At 48.8% G+C, this 20,845-nt stretch overlaps 1 protein-coding gene across 1 annotated transcript in view; it reads right to left on the bottom strand.

Annotated features, from left to right (window-relative positions):
* Positions 1-465: 465 nt before the first annotated feature.
* Positions 466-20,845, bottom strand: part of LOC147099520 (E3 SUMO-protein ligase ZBED1-like) — a 36,623-nt gene continuing 16,243 nt past the window's right edge. Inside the window, exons 3-6 of the mRNA XM_085969745.1 lie at positions 20,452-20,714; positions 18,770-18,834; positions 7,984-8,141; positions 466-6,622 (exon numbers count right to left, since the gene is read on the bottom strand). Of these exons, the coding sequence (XP_085825871.1) occupies positions 4,569-6,622; positions 7,984-8,141; positions 18,770-18,834; positions 20,452-20,714 (2,540 nt within the window). The 3' untranslated portion in view covers positions 466-4,568. The remainder of the gene's footprint in view (positions 6,623-7,983; positions 8,142-18,769; positions 18,835-20,451; positions 20,715-20,845) is intronic.

Here is a 20,845-nt window from a genome sequence, read left to right as displayed (position 1 = left end):
GGTGACCGCTTTGCAGAACACCTCCGTTCAGTCCGTAAGGGGGACCCGGAGCTTCCGGTCGCCTGTCACTTTAATTCACCGCTCCACTCAGACCTCACTGTCCTCGGCCTCTTGCATTGTTCCACAGAAGCTCAGCTCGAGGAACAGCACCTCGTCTTTCGATTAGGCACTTTACAGCCTTCTGGACTCAACATAGAGTTCAACAATTTCAGATCATAACCTCGGTCCCTATCATATATATATTTTTTAATCCACTTTTTGTTTGTGCCTTTTGTTCTTCTCCCCCACATGGCAGCTGTCTTTCATTCTGCCAGCGCAATTCACACTTCATCTAGAGCCGTCCTGTTTCTTAACCTGTCCCATTACCATCTCCTTTTGCCTTGAATATCTCTTAATGCCTCTTTAATTCTCCTGCCTTTTATCCTATCACAGACCTTCCCTTTTGTTCTTTCATCCCCTCCCCCTTTTCCCAGCCCCTAAACCTGCTTTAAAATCTGTTCCATTACCTGCTTTTTTCCAGTTCTGACGAAAGGTCATCAACCTGAAACATTGACTCTGTTTCTCTCTTCACAGATGTTGCCTGACCCGCTGAGTTTCTCCAGCATTTTCTGTTTTTATTTCAGATTTCCAGCATCTGCAGTATTTTCTTTTTGTATTAGTGTTTTTTTTTGCTATGTTAAAGGTGCAAAATAAATACAAGTTGTTGATTGGTGTCAACAAGCACTCCCAGGTCAGGTTAGAGTCGGGGGGGGGTGGGGGGGGTTCAATGTAAAACAAAGCTGCATTATGTGTCATACAAGATTTCCCAAGACATTCCGCACGACAACAGTGACTACACTTCAAAAGTACTTCATTGGCTGTGAAGCACTTTGGGACGTCCGGAGGTTGCGAAAGGCGCTACTGAAATGCAAGTCTTTCTTTTTTCCTCCAACTGCCGTCACACCCTTGTAAATCCATTCCTTTCCACAACTCACTTAGCCCTCTGATGTAGGAGGAGCCGACACTGAGTCGTACACACAAGTCAAACAGGGACAAACCCCGAGTGAATTTTACCCAAGCACGGATCGTAGAGTTACAGCCACAGCCCAGCAAGAAAATACTGACGCTTGGGTTTCTAGTGTTTGGTTTATTAACTGGAAAAAAAGGAGCCACTTTATGAACTGGTGCCCTGTGGTGCGGGTTCCCTGCTGTTCAACCAGACCTGAGACGGCAGTCCCGTCAGCCCATTCGATTTAACAACTTTAAAATGCAATCGTTTTAAAATCACCACGGTTACAATGCATAAATAGCCATGCGTGATCAGGCAGCGAAATGCACACAGGTAATCAGCAAGGCGGTTAAGAAGGTGCAATAGGCTGGGGCAGTGGTACAGAGGCTCCAATTGGGACAAAGCAGCCCATTTGATTGGCACCCCATCCGCCACCTTAAACATTCACTCCCTCCACCACCGGCACACCGTGGCTGCAGTGTGCACCATCTACAAGATGCACTGCAGCAACTCGCCAAGACTTCTTCAGCAGCACCTCCCAAACCCGCGACCTCTTCCACCTAGGACAAGGGTCAGCAGGCACTTGGGAACACCACCACCTCCAAGTCACACACACCATCCTGACTTGGAAGTATATCGGCCGTTCCTTCATCGTCGCTGGGTCAAAATCCTGGAACTCCCTCCCTAACAGCACTGCGGGAGCACCTTCACCACACGGACTGCAGCAGTTCAAGGCGGCGGCTCACCACCACCTTCTCAAGGGGCAATTAGGGATGGGCGATAAATGCCGGCCTTGCCAGCGACGCCCACATCCCAGGAACGAATTTTAAAAATTTTTTTACCTCAACACTCCCGGGCTGGGATGGAGGAGGCGGCATTGGTGGGGGGGCGGGGATGAAGAGGGTGTGAAGGATATCGACCAAGGTTCCAGCTCCTGATCGCTAACTCTTGCTTGGTGAAGGCAGGATTTGTGCGCGGGGGGGGGCGGTTGCTGGCAACCGTAACCAAAAAGCCTGCCAACGCTCACACATGAAGAATGGGCACTTCAGCAAGGTGGCTTGGCTTGTATTCGCTCCAGGTTAGAAGGTTGAGGGGGTGATCTAATCGAGGTCTTTAAAAATAATAAAAGGGATTCGATAGTGTAGAAATAGAGAAGCTATCTCCTCTGATTGGGGTGTGGGGGGGGTGGAATCCAGAACAAGTGGGGCACAATCTTCAAATCAGAGCTAGGCCTTTTTGGCATGAGATCAGGAAGCAATTTCTCACAAAATGGGTGGTGGGAATCTGGAACTCCCTCTGGAAACAGGCTCTGGATGCTGGGGGGGTCAACTGTGGTTTGTCAAGACTGAGAGTGATAAGATTTTGGTGATATGGAGGGATATGGAGCTAAGGCAGGTAGATGGAGTTGAGGTACAGGTCAGCCATGATCTAACAGAATCTAACAGGCTCGAGGGGCTGAATGGCCTCCTCCTCCTGTTGCTATGTAATGGAGTGCAGTGAGCGCCTGTGGAACAGCAACCCTGCACCTTCAGGAGAGGGAAGAAGCATTTTTGTTTAAGCACTTGCTGTGCTTTTGGGTTCAGTCTGAGCCACAGAGGAGAGACTGTGATCATGCTGGCTTGACCCAACAGGGGACGAGCCCAGGCACGATGGGCCAAACGGCCTCCTCCTGTGCTGCATCATTCCAAGAAGCGATGTCAATAAACAACCCACCCCTCCACAGAGAATACAAGTTACCCGCAAGCCCCTGCTGTGAATGCGGCCTCTCCCAACACCCCTTGTGAGCAGCATCTTGGCAATTAGCTCCCCGTTTACCTGCAGTCCGTATCCAACCTTAAAGGGACAGGCACAGCGGAACGCCAAACCGGTACAACCAATCAAAAATCTTAAAAGTGGGCCCCCTTACCAGAATCAGTCCACACCCAAAACGCAAACGCTCTCCCCCTACTCCAGATGCTGACCATAGGAACACAGGAACAGGAGGCGGCCATTCATCCCCTCAAGCCCGTTCCGCCATTCAATGAGATCATGGCTGATCTGTATCTTAACTCCATCCACCAATCTTGGCTCCATATCCTTTTATACCCTTGGCTAGCAAAAATCTATCGATCTCAGATTTAAAACGATTAATCGAGTTAGCTACTGCTTTTTGTGGGAGAGGTCCACACTTCTACCACCCTTTGCGTGAAGGGTTTCCTAACTTCCCTCCTGAACGGCCTGGCTCTGATTTTAAGGTGATGTCCCCTTGTCCTAGAATCCCCCCACCAGCGGACAAAGTTTCTCTCTATCTATCCTTTCAAAATCCTAAAAACCTCAATCAAATCGCCCCATAACCTTCTACAATCCAGGGAACACAAGCCTAGTTTATGTAATCTCTGCTCATAATCTAACCCTTGGAGCCCCGGTAACATTCTGGTAAATCTGCGCTGCACTCCGAGGCCAATAGATCCTTCCTAAGGTGCGGTGCCCAGAACTGTACACAGCGCTCCCGATGTGGTCTAACCAGGGCTTTGTACAGCTGTAGCACAACCTCCTCCCCCTTTATATTCTAGCCCTCTGGTTATAAAGGCTAACATTCCATTAGCCGTTTTGATTATTGCTCCGATTTCCACTAGCCCTAGATTTTCATTCTTGTATACCTCAAATTGTTAAACGCTGTGTGTCGCATTTGCACTGGCCCCTTGTGCTGGGTCCTCTTATCGACATGTTTCTGAGCTCAATCTCCTGTGCGTAAATATATGTAATAAATAATATAAATAAATAAATAGAATAAATGAGATGCTATGTTCAGTAAATGAGCCAAGTGACTAACGTCATGACTGGCAGCCCCCGGGGCGTGATCTTTGGAGGCAGGCAGGCCGGTCCATTGTTATATCATTTCATTCTAAATAAAATCTGATCCATTTTTAAATCAACACACTAGGGGAGAACGCAGACAGCCCCATCATAGCTAGGACGGATCAGGAAACACAGGGCGGCCTGCATTACTGGAATGGATCAGGAAACGCAGGACGGCCTGTGTTATGAATCATATGAACCATGAAGAAAGACTCATGAAATAACACCGGACGGCGCCGTCCAAGGAGTATAAATACTCGGGCGTGGACCCAGCTTGCCCAGGACATTTTGTAAACAGGAACTAGTGAAAGATAACACAGGACAGCCTGCATTACTGGAACGGATCAGGAAACACAGGACAGCCTGCATTACTGGGGCAAACTAATGAACGCAGGCAGACTCACTGCCCCTGGAAGGGACCAGGCACCGGAAGCAGACCCGGCCTGGTTGAAATGAATCGTGGAAGCAGTCAGACCCACTGCGGCAGAAATAGACCAAGCAGCACAATATATACGGAGCTCCCTCCCTCTCGAGCAGTGGGATCTGCCTAGTCTGGGGGTCACATTCTCAACAGCTGCAATTGGCAAGTATGGGTGGATGCCCCCTTCGCTCCCTCCGAAACACCTGCACTGGGGACCAGACCAGCCAACACAGGTAGATTTCTCCTCCCCACCCTTCACAGCCAGAAGAGGAAGCAGGGTCACTAATATATTATATTTCTCTTATATACAGGGATTACGGATTAAGCAGTTTTATGATTTCCGTGCATAAACACTAGCATGTCCACGTGTTCAGGAGCAAGAGCTGATCGTTTACTATAGATGCCATGCCCGGCCTCCGTGAATATCCAGCTGGCTGGCACCACAGTGGCTGGCACAGCCAGCAGCTTCCTTGCTGCGTTGGCGAGGAGCGGGTACTGGGTGTGGTGCGCCTTCCACCACTGGAGCGGGTCCTGACAGAGGGAGGTCGCCTCGCTGGTCTGGAAGCTGCTGATCTCCTGCTCCGCCTGCTGGTGGACCGAGTTGGCCGAGGCACTCCTCACGTTGCACAGGTCCCCCAGGAGGAACTCGATGCCGGAGTCGTGCTTGGGCTTCTTGGCCGCCTCGGGGCTGGCGCTGGACGGCTCGGGGCCGAAGCGGCCGCCCGGCGCCGGCTGCAGTCGCGCCAGCTCGGCCGCTTCGCGCTTGAGGGCGTGGAGGGTCTCCACCCGCTCCGCCTGGCTGAGGAAGTCCAAGCCTCGGAAACGCGGGTCCAGCGCGCAGGCCAAGTTGAGGATCTGGTTGACCTCCCGGTCGGAGTACCACTGGTTGAGGTCCATGCAGATGGTCTGCTTGACGTCGTGGGCTAGCTCGGAGTCACTCTCGTTGGCAGCCAAGTGCTTGTACACCAGGCTGGTGATCACGGGCTTCACCAGCGATAAGCTGGAGAAACGTTCCTTGGTGAAGGTGGAGGTGGCAATGGCCAGGGGCTTCAAGATGTCCACGATCTCGTGGACCACTTGCCAGTCATCCGGCCTCAAGGTCAAGCCCTTCTCCTGAAGGTTCTCGCTCAGGCCGTCGATGAACTGACGGTGCTCTTGCAGGTTCTGCAGGACGTTGTACGTGCTGTACCATTTCATGCTGCCACCGAGAAACATCTTGGACTGGACCTTCAGCAACGGCTCGCTGGAGCCCAGCTTGTCGCTTAACGCAGGGGAGGAGAAAATGCACTCCATCAGCCTCTTGCAGCGAGTCAGCACCCGGAGTATCAAGGGCTGCTGCAGGGCGGAGTCAACGCAGTTCTGCAACACGTGGCCAATGCAGGGCAGGGTCTTCCATCCCACCTTGGAGGCGGCCAGCTGGACGTCAACGTTGCTGACCATGACGGAATGCGAGGTCCGCTCTCTGATCCCCCACTCGTTGGCGATTTCCAAGAGGGCCGCCTTGATGTTCTCCGCCGTGGTCTCCTCGGTGACGGGGCGGGTGGACAGCACCCGGTTCTTGAAGTCGAAGGCGCCGTCGATGTGGTGGACAATGACCGTGACGTAGGACCAGGCGTACTCGTGCTTCCAGAGGTCAATGCTGACCGCGCAGTGCTGCAGCGACTTCATGGAGTCCATCACCCTCAGCTTCGCTTGGGCGTGCATATCCTGCAGGATGGCCTGAGCAAAGAAGGTTACGGTGGGAATCTTGTAGGTGGGCTCCAGCACACTCATCATCTGGACAAAACCCTCCCCCTCGATGGTCTTCAGGGGCAGGAGATCGGTCACGATGAACTCGGAGATCGCCCTGGTCGTTCTCCCAACGGGAGGCGTTACTCCCGTCGCGGTTCTGGATGGAAAGTCTTGCGGGTACGGCTCTACCCCTTTCTGCGGTGCTGAGGTGGCGCCAACCAGCTCGTTGTACTCATGCCTGTGCTTGTAAATCAGGTGCTGCCTCAGGTTGGTCGTGTTGCCACTGTAGGATAACCGGACCCCGCACAGCTTGCAAATAATTTTAGTCTTGTCCAGGATGCGTCCCAGGGCATCGCCCTGGAAACCAAAGAAGGTCCAGTAGCGGCTTTGCGCTCGCCCCAGGCTCACCAGGTTCTGGGTGCCTTCCAGCATGCCGCTCGGAGCCTCCCTGTTCATGTGGCAGAGGCCACCGCTCTGCAAGTTGGCCTTGTGGGCGTGGATGATGGAGGCCACCAGGTCGCTGCAGTTGTACTGGTCGCGGTGGTTAATGTGGTTCGAGATCCCTTCGGGAACTTTGCTTTGGAGATCCTGAAATAACTTCATCAGCAGCTCTTTCTCGCCAAACTCATACTTGAAATGCTCACCTAATGGAAGAAAAACAGGATCAGCTTTTGCTTGATGTCCTGTGGTGCTATGCACTATAATTTGGAGGAGGCGCTGTTACAGATCAGGAACGTTATACTCTGTAAAGTGTGGGTGTGTGTTTAAGGCTACAAAGTCTAACTGATGTAGTGCAAGCACTTGAGTTCATGCAGAGGTCAATTTTGAGACTGCAGAGATCTTCGACCTCAACTCCACTTTCCCGCCTTGTTCCCCTATATCCTTTGATTCCTTTAGTGGCCAAAATATCTATCGATCTCCGTCTTGAATATACTCAACGACTCAGCACCTGCAGCCCTCTGGGGTAGAGAATTCCAAAGATTCACAACCCACTGAGTGAAGAAATCTCACCTCATCTCAGTCCTGAATGGCCGACCTCTTCTCCCGAGACTATGCCCCCTAGTTCTAGACTCTCGAGCCTGAATGTGGAACCTTCTTGATACCTATGGCTGGGTACCATCCCGGACAGTGAAACAGAACGTGATGGGTCTTTGTCATCATGCACACTCAGACTCCGACTATCAATGAGCCTCTGTCAGCACATTAAAAGGCTGTAGGTGCAGGGGACTGTCATGAAGACAGATGTCCTAGCAACCACGTTATTCCCAAAGTATAGGAAAACCTGGAGGAATTTGACTTGGCAGCTCAAGAGGCCAATCACAGCCTCCCAACCAAGTAGCGGTCAGTCACCGTTACCAACAGGGTTAAGAAGTTCCCATCTCCAGTAACGCCCGTCAGTCAAGGTCTCAGAGGCTCCTACCTGAAGCAACTCTTACCAACGTGTGGTTAGTACCCCTTATCGACAGGGCTATGAGACCTCCGTCTCCAGAAACCTTACTACAGGAAACTCTCTTTTTAACCGGCAAAATTCAGGAGTAGGTTCAGGTAAGTTTTACTTCATATTTAGTGGCAGTTCCTGGATCTGTGGCTGGGGTTCGTGCACTTGTTGCTAAGCAACAGGGACGCTTGGTTTGTGGCCGGAGTTCCTGCACATGTTGCTAAGCAACAGGGAAGCCTGGATTTGTTGCTGTGTACGGAGCTCTCGTACCTTTTAAAACTATACCTCTCTGTAATCCGGACTTTTTGATAAACCGGCACCACGCCGGTCCTGTTGGTGCCGGATAATAAAAGAGTTTCCTGTAGCTTGTAATCATTTTCCCTTACCAAAGACCAAGAGGCTCTTGTCTCCAAGCTCCCTGGGCAGCCAACAATCTCCTGTGATTAGCTGGGCTAGTGGCATGTGCTGAAATTTCATCATAACATCAACAGCAACAAAGCGCAATCAATCGCCCTCATACTTCCTATCTTGGATGTTTCACCGCCAGATATTCCTTTCAGTCCCTACCCAATTTTAGCCCAAGAGTCCTGGCGTATTCTTCTCCGATCCACACCAGCAGCTCTGCTCCAGTAGCGATGGTCTGGCACGCCCGGTAGTAGATTTTACTGCGGTACTGAAAGACGGTCAGATTATGTTCCTCTTCGCTTGAAGCACACGCCACGTACCTGTAGGGAAAAGGCAGGGTGTTGATAGAGAGCCAGTTCATGCTGCACGGAGTTCTTCAGCCAGTTCAAACATCAGCTAAGAATTGAAGATACACACACACACGCGCGCCAAAATGGGCGATACCAAATTGGCTGCTCGGATTTTCCCTTCCATTAACCTCAAATCGGGTGTGTACAACAGGCGGCCGATTCAATATCGCTTATTTTATGCCATCATCCAAAGTTGACCCTCGAGGAGTCAAGACCAAATGTAATCAGGAGGGCAAGAATAACTGGATCAGGGCATGCAGACGTAACTCAGTCCCCATTTTAAAGTCATATATTCAGCCTTTACTTTGATTTAGCACCGCGCTTTGGTGTTATATATAGTTAATTAGCAAAACTTCTGGGCTGTCAAGGCCTAGAGTTGTTTGGAGCACGGGAGTTTCTCTGCAATACAGGCGGAGGAGCTTGGAGATGAAAAAATGCAGCGCCAGCACTGGTGGGAGTGTGTCATTACAGCGTGATACGTTTACATAGCCATTTACTGTTAGTAATGTGGACATAGGAATTTGTAGTGGAAAAATTGACACAAAAGTGTGACAAAAAAAAAGTGGTAATAGGGAGCAAGGAGTTACAGACAGGCAGTGCTTGTAGATGTACGGGGAGTGTAAATTACACCCATGTGAAGCGCCATGGGATATTTTTCTACATTAAAGGTGCTGTATAAATGCAAGCCAACCCTACAAGTCCAGTTAGAAACATAAAAAAATAGGAGCAGGAGTAGGCCATTCGGCCCTTCGAGCCTGCTCCGCCATTCAATATGATCATGGCTGATCCTCTATCTCAATACCATATTCCAGCTCTCTCCCCATACCCCTTGATGCCTTGTGTCTAGAAATCTATCTATCTCCTTTCTTAAATATATTCAGTGACTTGGCCGCCACAGCCTTCTGTGATAGAGAATTCCACAGGTTCACCACCCACTGAGTGAAGAAATTTCTTCTCCTCTCAGTCCTAAATGTCCTACCCTGTATCCTGAGACTGTGACCCCTCGTTCTAGATCCCCCCAGCCAGGGGAAACATCCTCCCTGCATCCAGTCTGTCAAGCCCTGTCAGGATGTTACACGTTTCCCTCTCATTCTTCTAAACTCTAGTGAATACAGGCCTAGTCGACCCAATCTCTCCTCATACGACAGTCCTGCCATTCCAGGCATCAGTCTGGTGAACCTTCGCTGCACTCCCTCTATGGCAAGTATATCCTTTCTTAGGTAAGGAGACCAAAACTGCACACAGTACTCCAGGTGTGGTCTCACCAAGGCCCTGTATAACTGTAGTAACACATCCTTGTTGCTGCACTGCTAACTCTATGGCAAAAAGCAAAGCATTCTGCGACACTGAAATATCAGGTCAGTCATCTTTCACTCTAGAATAATCTGCTTGTCAAAAAATATTACTGGATTAAATTATTAGAAATATAATTCAGTGAACCAGAACACACAATGACACATCACTGCAGTCAGGCTCCATTTATGAATAAATCGTTTTGTCACGAAACTTGATTCACAGATCCTGAGCATTCACTGAGCAATTCTTTACAATAGCTAGCAGATTCTCCTGGATCTCCTGCAGGACCAGTGCCATCTCCAGGTGCATCAGTGTCCTGGGGTGGTTGACAAGTCCCTTTTTTTTTAAACTCTCTTCCCTGTGCCGCCAATCTACCTCCCTTTCTCGTTCTTGTCTTCACTCCCTTTGGCCTTTACGTTCCTTTCTCCCACCCTCCTGTTTCCCCTGGCTGGAGAGTCTAGAACTAGGGGGGTCACAGTCTCAAGATAAGGGGGTCGGCCATTTAGGACTGAGATGAGGAGGAATTTCTTCACTCAGAGGGTTGTGAATCATTGGAATTCTCTACCACAGAGGGCTGTGGATGCTGAGTCGTTGAGTATATTCAAGGCTGAGATCGATAGGTTTTTGGATTCTAAGGGAATCAAGGGATATGGGGATCGGGCAGGAAAGTGGAGTTGAGGTCGAAGATCAGCCATGATCTTATTGAATGGCGGAGCAGGTTTGAGGGGCCGCATGGCCGACTCCTGCTCCTATTTCTTATGTTCTTATCCCAATCTAGGGTAATTTTTTTTTTTTTTTTAAAAAAGCTTTCATTCGTAATGCGGCTTTAACCAAGAAAACAGTCTACGGCGCTTCAGAGGTGGGAGGATATTGGGCATCAAGCTGAAGGAGACATTTGGACTGGTGATGAAAAACTTGGTCAAACAGGTGGGTTTTAAGGAGGGTCTTAAAGGAGGAGTGGGAGGCGGAGAGACGGAGGAGTGGGAGGCTGGGAGGCGGGGGAGTGGGAGAGGCGGGGGAGTGGGAGGCGGAGGAATTTGTGGAAGGCATCCCAGAACATAGAATCATAGAATGGTTACAGCACGGAAGAAGGCCATTCGGCCCGTGCCGGCTCTCTGCAAGAGCACTTCAGCTAGTCCCACTCCCCCGCCCTTTCCCCGTAGCCCATCAAATTTCTTTCTTTCAGATACTTATCCAACTCCCTTTTGAAAGCCGTGATTAACTCTGCCTCCACCACCCTCTCAGGCAGTGCATTCCAGATCTTAACCACTTGCTGCGTAAATAAGTTTTTTCTTACGTCGCTTTTGGTTCTTTTGCCAATCACCTTAAATCTGTGTCCTCTGGTTCTCTATCCTTCCGCCAATGGGAACAGTTTCTCTCTATCGACTCTGTCCAGACCCCTCATGATTTTGAACACCTCTATCGAATCTCCTCTCAATCTTCTCTGCTCCAAGGAGAACAACCCCAGGTTCTCCAGTCTATCCACGTAACTGAAGTCCCTCATTCCTAGAATCATTCTTGTAAATCTTTTCTGCACCCTCTCTAAGGCCTTCACATCCTGTCTAAAGTGTGGTGCCCAGAATTGGACACAGTACTCCAGTTGGGGCTGCACCAGTGTTTTATAAAGGTTCATCATAATTTCCACACTTTTGTACTCTATACCTCTGTTCATGAAGCCCAGGATCCCGTATGCTTTTTAAACTGCTTTCCCAACCTGCCCTGCCACCTTCAACGATTTGTGCACACATACCCCCAGGTCTCTCTGTTCGTGCACCCCCTTCAGGATTGTACCCTTTAGTTTATATGTCCTCTCCTCATTCTTTCTACCAAAATGTATCACTTCATACTTTTCTGCATTAAATTTCATCTGCCACATGTCCGCCCATTTCACCAGCCTATGTCCTCTCGAAGTCGATCACTATCCTCCTCACTGTTCACTATACTTCCAAGTTTTGTGTCATCTGCAATTTTGAAATTGTGCCCTGCACACCCACGTCCAAAAAATTAATATAGATATCAGGAAAAGCGGTGGTCCTAGAACCGACCCCTGGGGAACACCACTGGGGAATATGTAACTGAAGACACAGCCGCCATTCGTGGGGCAAAGGGGGGTCAGAGTCAGAGGAACAAACCGTTCGGGAGGAAGGGATGTTGGGCTGGGGGAGGTCACAGAGATAGGGAGGGACGAGGCCAAAGAGGGATTTAAATACAAAGATGAGAATTTTAAAATGCAAGGCGCTGGCGAGCAGAGAGCCAATGTACATTGGCGAGGGTGAGGGACAAGTGGTACTTGGTGTTGGGTAGGACACAGGCAGCAGAGTTTTGGATGAGCTGAAATAAAAGGGGATTGGAGGATGGGAAGCTGACTAGGACATTTTTAAGTGCATTTCTTAAATTATTCTCTTCAAAAACTAAACAGTGGCTCAATATAGAGAGAATTCAAAAGCATAAGCTACGTTTTGAAAAGACATAATATAATTATTGACATAATAAAACTCACTACGCACTTGGTTTGAGTATAAAGCAAGGCTTTAATCAACTTGTTTCAGAACATGAAGGTCTAGTTGTACTTCACTAGTTCCTGTCTTACAAAATGTCCCTGGAGAGCTGGGCCCACGCCCGAGTATTTATACTCCTTGGACGGCGCCACCAGCTGGTCGTCCAGTGTTATTTCATGAGTAGTTTCTTTATGATAATGAGATTTATAACAATTATTAACTAGCAGATCTCCCGTGGCATTGCTTATGGCAAGTTAAAGGATGCCTTGTTTAATAAGGACAGCAACATTATACCATGAAATGCACAATGTATTATTCTGCTGCGAAGGGCGCGCAGTGCGTACGCTGCACTATTCCTTTGGGATAGGCACATCCTGAGGTCAATTTGTGGAGGAATTGCTTTTAGACACATCCTGAGGTCAATTAGAAGGTATTTTTCTGTTGCTGGAGATGATTCTCTATAGATTGGCAGCTACTTGTAAATTCCCAGCTCTTCCCCAGCATCAGAAGGGGATGACTAGCTTTCTTTCTCTGTTTTTATTACTTTGCTTTTTTGAGTGTGATGCAGAAATTTGCCAGCAATGGGCTCAAAATTTACACCAGCAAACCTCTCACGCCTATGCTCACAATAAGGCGGAGAGCACAGCGTTAAAAGGACAGGAACATTTATACCATATAAATACTCAGTGGTGTCCTCGGCCCAACCATCGTCAGCTGCTTCGTAAAGGATCTTCTCTCCGTCGTATGGTCTGGAGTGGGGCTGCTCGCAGTCACAATCTCTTCACCAATGAGGCAGCCCAAGGTCAGCCTACATCAGGACCCCGGACAATATCCAAGCTTGGGCTCGCCTGTCACTTTAATTCTCTGCTTCACTCCCACTCTGATCTCTCTGTCCTCGGCCTATTGCATTGTTCCAATGAAGCTCAACGTAAGCTCGAGGAACAGCACCTCATCTTTCGATGAGGCACTTTACAGTCTGCCGGTCTCAACATTGAGTTTAACAATTTCAGATAATAATCCCTGCCCCCATTTTTCATGCAGTATGATTTTGCCATTCCCATTTGCAACATTTTCACAGGATGTTCTTTCAATTCCTTCCTCCCCTCCTAAACCCCCCCGACCCCGCCCTGTCTCTGCACCTGCTATATATGTTACATCTCCAGCTTTTTCCAGTTCTGATGAAGGGTCCCAGACCTGAAACGTTGACTCTGTTTCTCTCGCCACGGATGCTGCCTGGCCTGCTGAGTATTTCAAGCATTTTCCGTTGTTATTTCAGATTTACAGCATCCGCAGTATTTCATAGATACATAGATACATAGAGATAGGAACAGGAGTAGGCCATTCGGCCCTTCGAGCCTGCTCCGCCATTCAATGAGATCATGGCTGATCTTCGTCTGAGATCATAGCTGATCTTACCAGTTCAGTACCCCGTCCCCGCCTTTTCTCCGTAACCCTTAATCCCCTTAGCCTTCAGAAATATATCCAATTCTCTCTTGAAAATATTTATTGAATTAGCCTTCACAGCCCTCTGTGGCAGGGAATTCCACAGGCTCACCACTCTTTGAGTGAAGAAATTCTTCCTCATCTCTGTTTTAAATGATTTGCCCGCTATTTTTAGACTGTGGCCCCTGGTTCTGTGCTCCCCGGCCATTGGAAACATTCTCTCTGAATTCAGCCTGTCCAGGCCTGCCATAATTTTATATGTTTCGATGAGATCCCCTCTCAATCTTCTAAACTCCAGTGAGTACAAGCCCAAACTATTTAATCTCTCTTCGTAGGTCATTCCCGCCATTCCAGGTATCAGCCTGGTGAATCGCCGCTGCACTCTTTCCATGGCAAGAACATCCTTCCGCAGATGGGGCGACCAAAACTGTACACAATACTCCAGATGCGGTCTCACCAGCACCTTGTACAGCTGTAGTAAGGTATCCCTATTCCTATACTCGAACCCCCTTGATATGAAGGCCAACATACCATTTGCCTTCTTAATCGCCTGTTGCACCTGCATGCTCTCCTTCAGTGACTGGTGCACAAGAACACCCAGGTCCCTCTGCACTTCCCCATCTCCCAATCTATTGCCATTTAGATAATAATCTACCCTCCTGTTTTTACCCCCAAAGTGGATAACCTCGCATTTATCCACATTATAGTGCATCTGCCACGTATCCGCCCATTCCCCCAACCTGTCCAAATCGCACTGTAGCCTCCTGACATCCTCATCAGAGCCCACCCCTCCTCCTAGTTTAGTGTCGTCAGCGAATTTGGAAATATTGCATCCAATTCCCTGATCCAGATCATTTATATATATTGTGAACAGCTGGGGTCCCAGGACAGATCCTTGCGGCACCCCGCTGGTCACTGCCTGCCACTCCGAAAACGAGCCGTTTATTCCAACTCTCTGTTTTCTATCTGCCAGCCAGTTCTCTATCCACGTTAATACTTTGCCCCCAATCCCATGAGCCTTAATTTTGCATGATAATCTTTTGTGTGGAACCTTATCGAAGGCTTTCTGGAAGTCAAGGTACACCACATCCACTGGCTCTCCCCCATCTATTCTACCAGTTACCTCCTCAAAAAATTCCAGCAGATTAGTCAAACACGATTTACCCTTTGTAAATCCATGTTGACTCTGTCCGATCCTTTCCCCATTTGTCAAGTGCTCCGCTATTTTATCCTTAATAATGGACTCTAGCATTTTGCCCACAACCGATGTAAGGCTTACTGGTCTATAATTCCCTGCTTTCTCTCTACCCCCCTTTTTAAATATTGGGGTAACATTAGCTACCCTCCAATCCACGGGTACTGTTCCCGAGTCAATGGAGTTCCGGAAGATGATCCTTAGAGCATCTGCTATCTCCAGGGCCACCTCCTTAAGTACCCTAGGATGTAGTTTATCAGGCCCCGGGGATTTGTCGGCCTTCAGTCCCCTCAACTTACCCAACACCATATCCCTAGAGATACTAATTTCTGTCAGCTCCTCCCTCTCATTAGTCCCTATGTTTGCCGATATTCCTGGGAGGTTATTTGTGTCCTCCTTTGTGAATACAGAACCAAAGTATGAGTTTAATTGGTCTGCCATTTCCTTATTCTCCATTATATATTCTCCCGAATCGGACTGCAAGGGACCGACTTGGGATTTTACCAGTCTTTTCCTCCTGATATACCGATAAAAGCTTTTGCAGTCTGTCTTTATGTTTGCTGCAAGTTTACTTTCGTATTCTATTTTCCCCTTCCTGATTAATCCCTTTGTCCTCTTTTGCTGTATCCTGTACTGCCCCCAATCTTCCGGTCTGGTGCTTTTTTTTGCCAGTTGATATGCCCTTTTTTTTGATTTTATGCTGTCCCTAATTTCCCTCGTTATCCACGGTTGAGTCACCTTTTTAGGTTTATTTTTATGCCAAACCGGTATAAACATGTTCTGGAATTCTTCCATTCTATCTTTGAATGCTTGCCATTGTCTATCCACTGTCAATCCCCCCAGAAACACCACCCAATCAATCTTACCCAATTCCCGTCTCATACCCTCGTAATTCCCTTTATTTAAGTTCTGGACCTTAGTCTCTGATTCAATTTCCTCACTCTCCATCTCGACTGAGAGCTCGATCATATTATGATCGCTCTGACCCAAGGGGCCTCGTACAAGAAGATTGCTGATAAGTCCCTTCTCATTGCACAATACCCAGTCTAAAATGGCCTGATCTCGAGTCGGCTCCTCGACATATTGGTCCAGATAACCGTCCCGAAAACATTCCAGGAATTCCTCCTCCTCAGAATTTTTACTAATTTGGGTAGTCCAATCAATATGTAAATTAAAGTCACCCATGATGACAGCTGTGCTCTTATCGCACGCTTCTCTAATTTCCCTTTTTATGCCTTCCCTCACCTCCATATTACTATTTGGAGGCCTATATATCACACCCACTAACGTTTTCCTCCCCTTGCTATTTCTCATTTCTACCCATACAGATTCCGTTTCATCCGAGTTAATATCCTTCCTTTCCATTGCATTAATCCCCTCCTTTACCAGCAATGCTACCCCACCTCCCCTACCTTTTTGCCGATCCTTCCTAAATATTGTATATCCCTGGATGTTAAGTTCCCAGCCTTGCCCACCCTGCAGCCACGTTTCTGTAATCCCAATCAAATCAAATTTCGCTATTATATAAAGTGGCAGGTAACATTTGCACCATCACCAACGAGAAGAGGCCCAACCATCTCCCCGGGCCTTCAGCAACGCCACCATTAACATGTCCCTCTACCATCAACACCTTGAGGGTTCACCATCAACCAAAAGCTTAACTGGACCAGCCATGCTAGCACCGTGGCTACAGAAAAGGGGCAAAAAGTGGGTACTCTGCAACGAGTGACTCACCTACTGACCCTCACAGCCTCTCCACCAATTACAAGGCTCAAAAAACAGAGTGTGATGGAATACTCACTGACGTAATAAAACTCACTACGCACTTGTTTTGAGTATAAAGCAAGGCTTTAATCAACTTGTTTCAGAACATGGCGGTCTAGTTGTACTTCACTAGTTCCTTGTCTTACAAAATGTCCCTGACAAGCTGGGCCCACGCCCGAGTATTTATACTTCTTGACGGCGCCACCAGCTGGCCGCCCAGTGTTATTTCACGAGTAGCTTCTTGATGAATGATGAGATTTATAACACTCACCATTTACCTGGCAGGGTGCAGCTGCAATAACACTCAACAAGTTCGACGCCATCCAGAAGAGTAGCAGTCTGCTTGATCGGTGCCCCTGCTGCTGAACTCAATACCCTTTCCCTCCGCCACCGGTGCACTGCGGCTGCTGTGTGTACTATTTGCAGGATGCACTGCGAGCAACTCGCCAACTTACTTCTGACAGAATCTCCCAGGCCCGTGAGCTTCGCCACCGAGAAGGACAAAAGCGGCGAGATCACAGGAACGCCGTCAGCTCCAAGGTCCCGTCGAAGTCAGCCACCCAGTCCTAGCTGCCTAGAGAAGGTGATGCTGGGCCTTGTCCTTGAACCACTGCAGTCCTTGTGGTGGTGCTGCTCATACTGTTCTGTCCTTTCACAACTGGGTGACTTGCTCGGCCGCTTCAGAGGGAATGAAGAGTCAACTTCGCTGACATGAATCTTGTCATTGACTTATGAAATAATACTGGGCGGCCTGCTGGTGGCGCTGTCCAGGGAGAGTATAAATACTCGGGCATGGGCCCAGCTTGCTCAGGACATTCTTTAACAGGAACTGGTGAAGGACACAACTAGATCTCCATGTTGAAAAACAGTTGATTAAAGCTTTGTTTAACGCTTAGACCAAGTGCCTAGTAGTTTTCTTACGTCATACGCGGTGTGGACAAGAGTCACTTGCAGGGGTGACAGGGACCCTTCCCTGAAGGACATTAGTGAACCAGCTGGGTTTTTAAAGCAAACCAGCAGCTCTCGTGGTAATTTTTCTGATGCTGGACCACCAACAATATTGGGACGATTGGCCTGTTTCTGTGCTGTATATATTCTATATAACAACTTGCATTTATATAGCACCTTTAACACAGTAAATCGCCCCAAGGCTCTTCACAGGAGCGATTATCAAACAAAATTTGACACCGAGCCACATAAAGAGATATTGTGACAGGTGACTTAACTTCTAAGGAGCATCTTAACGGAGGCGAGATAGAGAGGCGGAGAGGCTTAGGGAGGGGATTCCAGAGCTTAGGGCCTAGCCAGCTGAAGGCACGGCCACCAATGGTGGAGCGATTAAAATCGGGGATGCTCAAGGAATGGAGGAGTGCAGAGATCTCAAGAGGGTTGGAGGAGGTTACAGAGATAGGGAGGGGGGGCGAGGCCATGGAGGGGTTTGAACACAAGATGATCATTTTTAATTGAGGCGTTGCTGGAATGGGAGCTAATGTAGGTCAGCGAGCACAGGGGGTGATGGGCGAACGGGACTTGGTGCGAGTTAGAACACGGGGCAGCCGAGTTTAGGATGAATTTATGGAGGGTGCAAGATGGGAGGTCAGCCAGCAGAGCACTGGAATAGTCATGTCTAGAGGCAACAAAGGCATGGAAGCAAGATATATTGGATTGAATTGCACACCGTACCTTGGTGGGATTTGAACAAATGGTCTCCCACGGATATTGGTCAGGGATAGTCTGGGGTCTGCAGCATGCTAACCTGGCTTGTCTCATTAAGGGAAACTGTTCAACGAGTCTCCGAGGGAATCCAGGTAATTATAGTGGTTTGCAAATTCTTCGGGGGAAGTAAACGATCAGTAAATTACTTGCAAGTTTCAGGTTTCAGCTCAGAACCCAAGCCGAAATGCCGGACTTAAGATCGTTTCCGATACCCCCCCCCACACAGAGATATCCGCACTCCTCTAATTCTGCCCTCGAGTATCCCTGATTATAATCGCTCCACCATTGGCGGCCGTGCCTTCAGCTGCCTGGGCCCTAAGTTCTGGAATTCCCTCCCTAAACCTCTCTTTCCTCCTTTAAGACGCTCCTTAAAACCTACCTCTTCGACCAAGCTTTTGGTCACCTGTCCCAATATCTCCTTATGTGGCTCGGTGTCATATTTTTTGTCTTGTGACGCTCCTGTGAAGGGCCTTTGGGACGTTTCACTATGTTAAAGGCGCTATATAACTGCAAGTTGATGTTGTTTATAACAAAGGGAGATGCCAGGCACGCGGCGCCTGCTAGCTAATGTCGGCAACATGGCAGATGCGCGATCGAACCTAAACTGTTATAATACCGAACAGAGACGGCTAGATTTAAACCGTGAATTGATCACGTGTCGCTCATTCCCGTGCCCCCCGCCATACCTCATCCAGTTGGCCTTGGACTCATCCGAAGCGTCCACGTAATAATAGGATCCATTTTCTCGTAGCTGCAACAGAAGGAGACGTCAACTGAAAATATTTCTGCTCGGCTTTTTTGAAAGGAAGGATCGATGTCAAGCTACGTTCCCCCTAATTTGTTTTTTTTGGGTGCGCGGGCCCGTTCACAGTTTCCGCACGCGCTAAAGTAGAAAAGCTGGTCGCGGGCCGCGCGGGACTGGCTGGGGGCTGTGCAGTCCTGCAGCTTAGAAGGAACGTTGATGTTGATAAGAGCAAGGATGTCTTGCTGCAGTTGTACCGGGCCTTGGTGAGACCGCACCTTGAGTATTGGGTGCAGTTTTGATCGCCTTATCTGAGGAAGGATGTTCTTGCCATGGAGGGAGTGCAGCGAAGATTCACCAGACTGATACCTGGGATGGCAGGAATGACGTATGAGGAGAGATTGGGTCGATTGGGCTTATACTCGCTGGAGTTTAGAAGAATGAGAGGGGATCTCATTGAACTTATAAAATTCTAACAGGACTAGACAGACTAGATGCAGGAAGGATGTTCCCGATGGTTGGGGAGTCCAGAACCAGGTGTCACAGTCTAAGGATAAGGGGTAAGCCATTTAGGACTGAGATGAGGAGGAATTTCTTCACCCAGAGAGTGGTGAACCTGTGGAATTCTCTACCACAGAAGGCAGTGGAGGCCAATTCATTAAATATATTCAAGAAGGAGTTCGATATAGTTCTTAAGGCTAAAGGGATCAAGGGATATGGGGAGAAGGCAGGGACAGGGTACTGAATTTGGACGATCAGCCATGATCTCATTGAATGGCGGAGCAGGCTCGAGGGGCCGAATGGCCTACTCCTGCTCCTATCTTCTATGTTTCTATGTCAAGGCCTTGGCGAGGGTGCAGAAGAGAATTACCAGAACGATACCAGGGATGAGGGACTTGAGTTATGAGGAGAGGACTGGAGAAGCTGGGGTTGTTCTCCTTCGAGCAGAGACGGTTAACGGAAGGTTTAATGGAGGGGCTCAAAATAATGAAGGGTTTTGATAAGAGTAAATACAGAGAAACGGTTTCCACTGGCAAGAGGGTCGATAACCAAAGGACACAGGTTTAAGGTAATTGGCAACAGAACCAGAGGCGCGATGTGGAGATTTTTATTTTACGCAGCGAGTTGTTGTGACCTGGAATGCGCTGCCTGAAAGAGCGGTGGAAGCAGATTCAACACAGTAAACTCTTTCGTATCCGGCACCTACGGGACCGGGCTGGTGCCGGTTGATAAAAAATTCCTGATAACAGAGAGGTAGGCAATTTTTAACACAAAAAAAATAAAAACCGCTGACTAACTCAGCCACCGCGGAAAATTCGGACTCGGAAAAAGGAAAAATGGATGGATTCGGCAAGATTAACGGTTATCTATTTTGCCGGTTAGTAAAGAATTCCAGATGATTAAGTGCCGTTTAAACAAGAGTTTACTGTAATAACTTTCAAAAGGGAATTGGATAAATACTTGGAAAAGGAAAAATTTGCAGGGCTGTGGGGGAAGAGCGGGGGAGTGGGACTGATTGGAGAGCTCTTTCAAAGGCACAATGGGCGGTATCAATCTATTCTATTCCCCAGCATTCGGGTTAATGGCCAAGAATTCACGGGGAAAGCTGAACTGGCATGTTCTTACCGCCCAGGAGCACACGGTGCAATCGTTCTTGTCGGTCAGGATATCCCCGTCGAACGGCCCAAAGATGCAGCCCCGCGGGATGGCAGGCAGCGTGCACCAGACGCCGAGCCCGCCCTGCGGCCGCTCTTTGATGGTCAGGCCTTCGGGGAGGCTCAGCAGGGCCCGGGATGGCATGCGCTCGGGTACCGGCCTGTCCGACACGAACGTCGGCGCGCCGTGGTGCGGGCAGGAATCTCGGAAGTAGAGCCGGCAGTCCTCGCAGACTGAAAGAGGAGCAAAGAGCAGACGTTAGTCACAAAGCTTGGGCTTTCAATTTAAGAAAACTTGCATTTCTATAGCGCCTTTCAGGACCTCAGGATGTCCCAAAGCGCTTTACAGCCAATGAAGTACTTTT

Source organism: Somniosus microcephalus, chromosome 28 (assembly GCF_052327205.1).
Source record: "Somniosus microcephalus isolate GS21.2 chromosome 28, FLI_Smic_1.0, whole genome shotgun sequence".
NCBI classification, from domain to species: Eukaryota; Metazoa; Chordata; class Chondrichthyes; order Squaliformes; family Somniosidae; genus Somniosus; species Somniosus microcephalus.
This window is presented reverse-complemented; position numbering and strand designations above follow the sequence as displayed.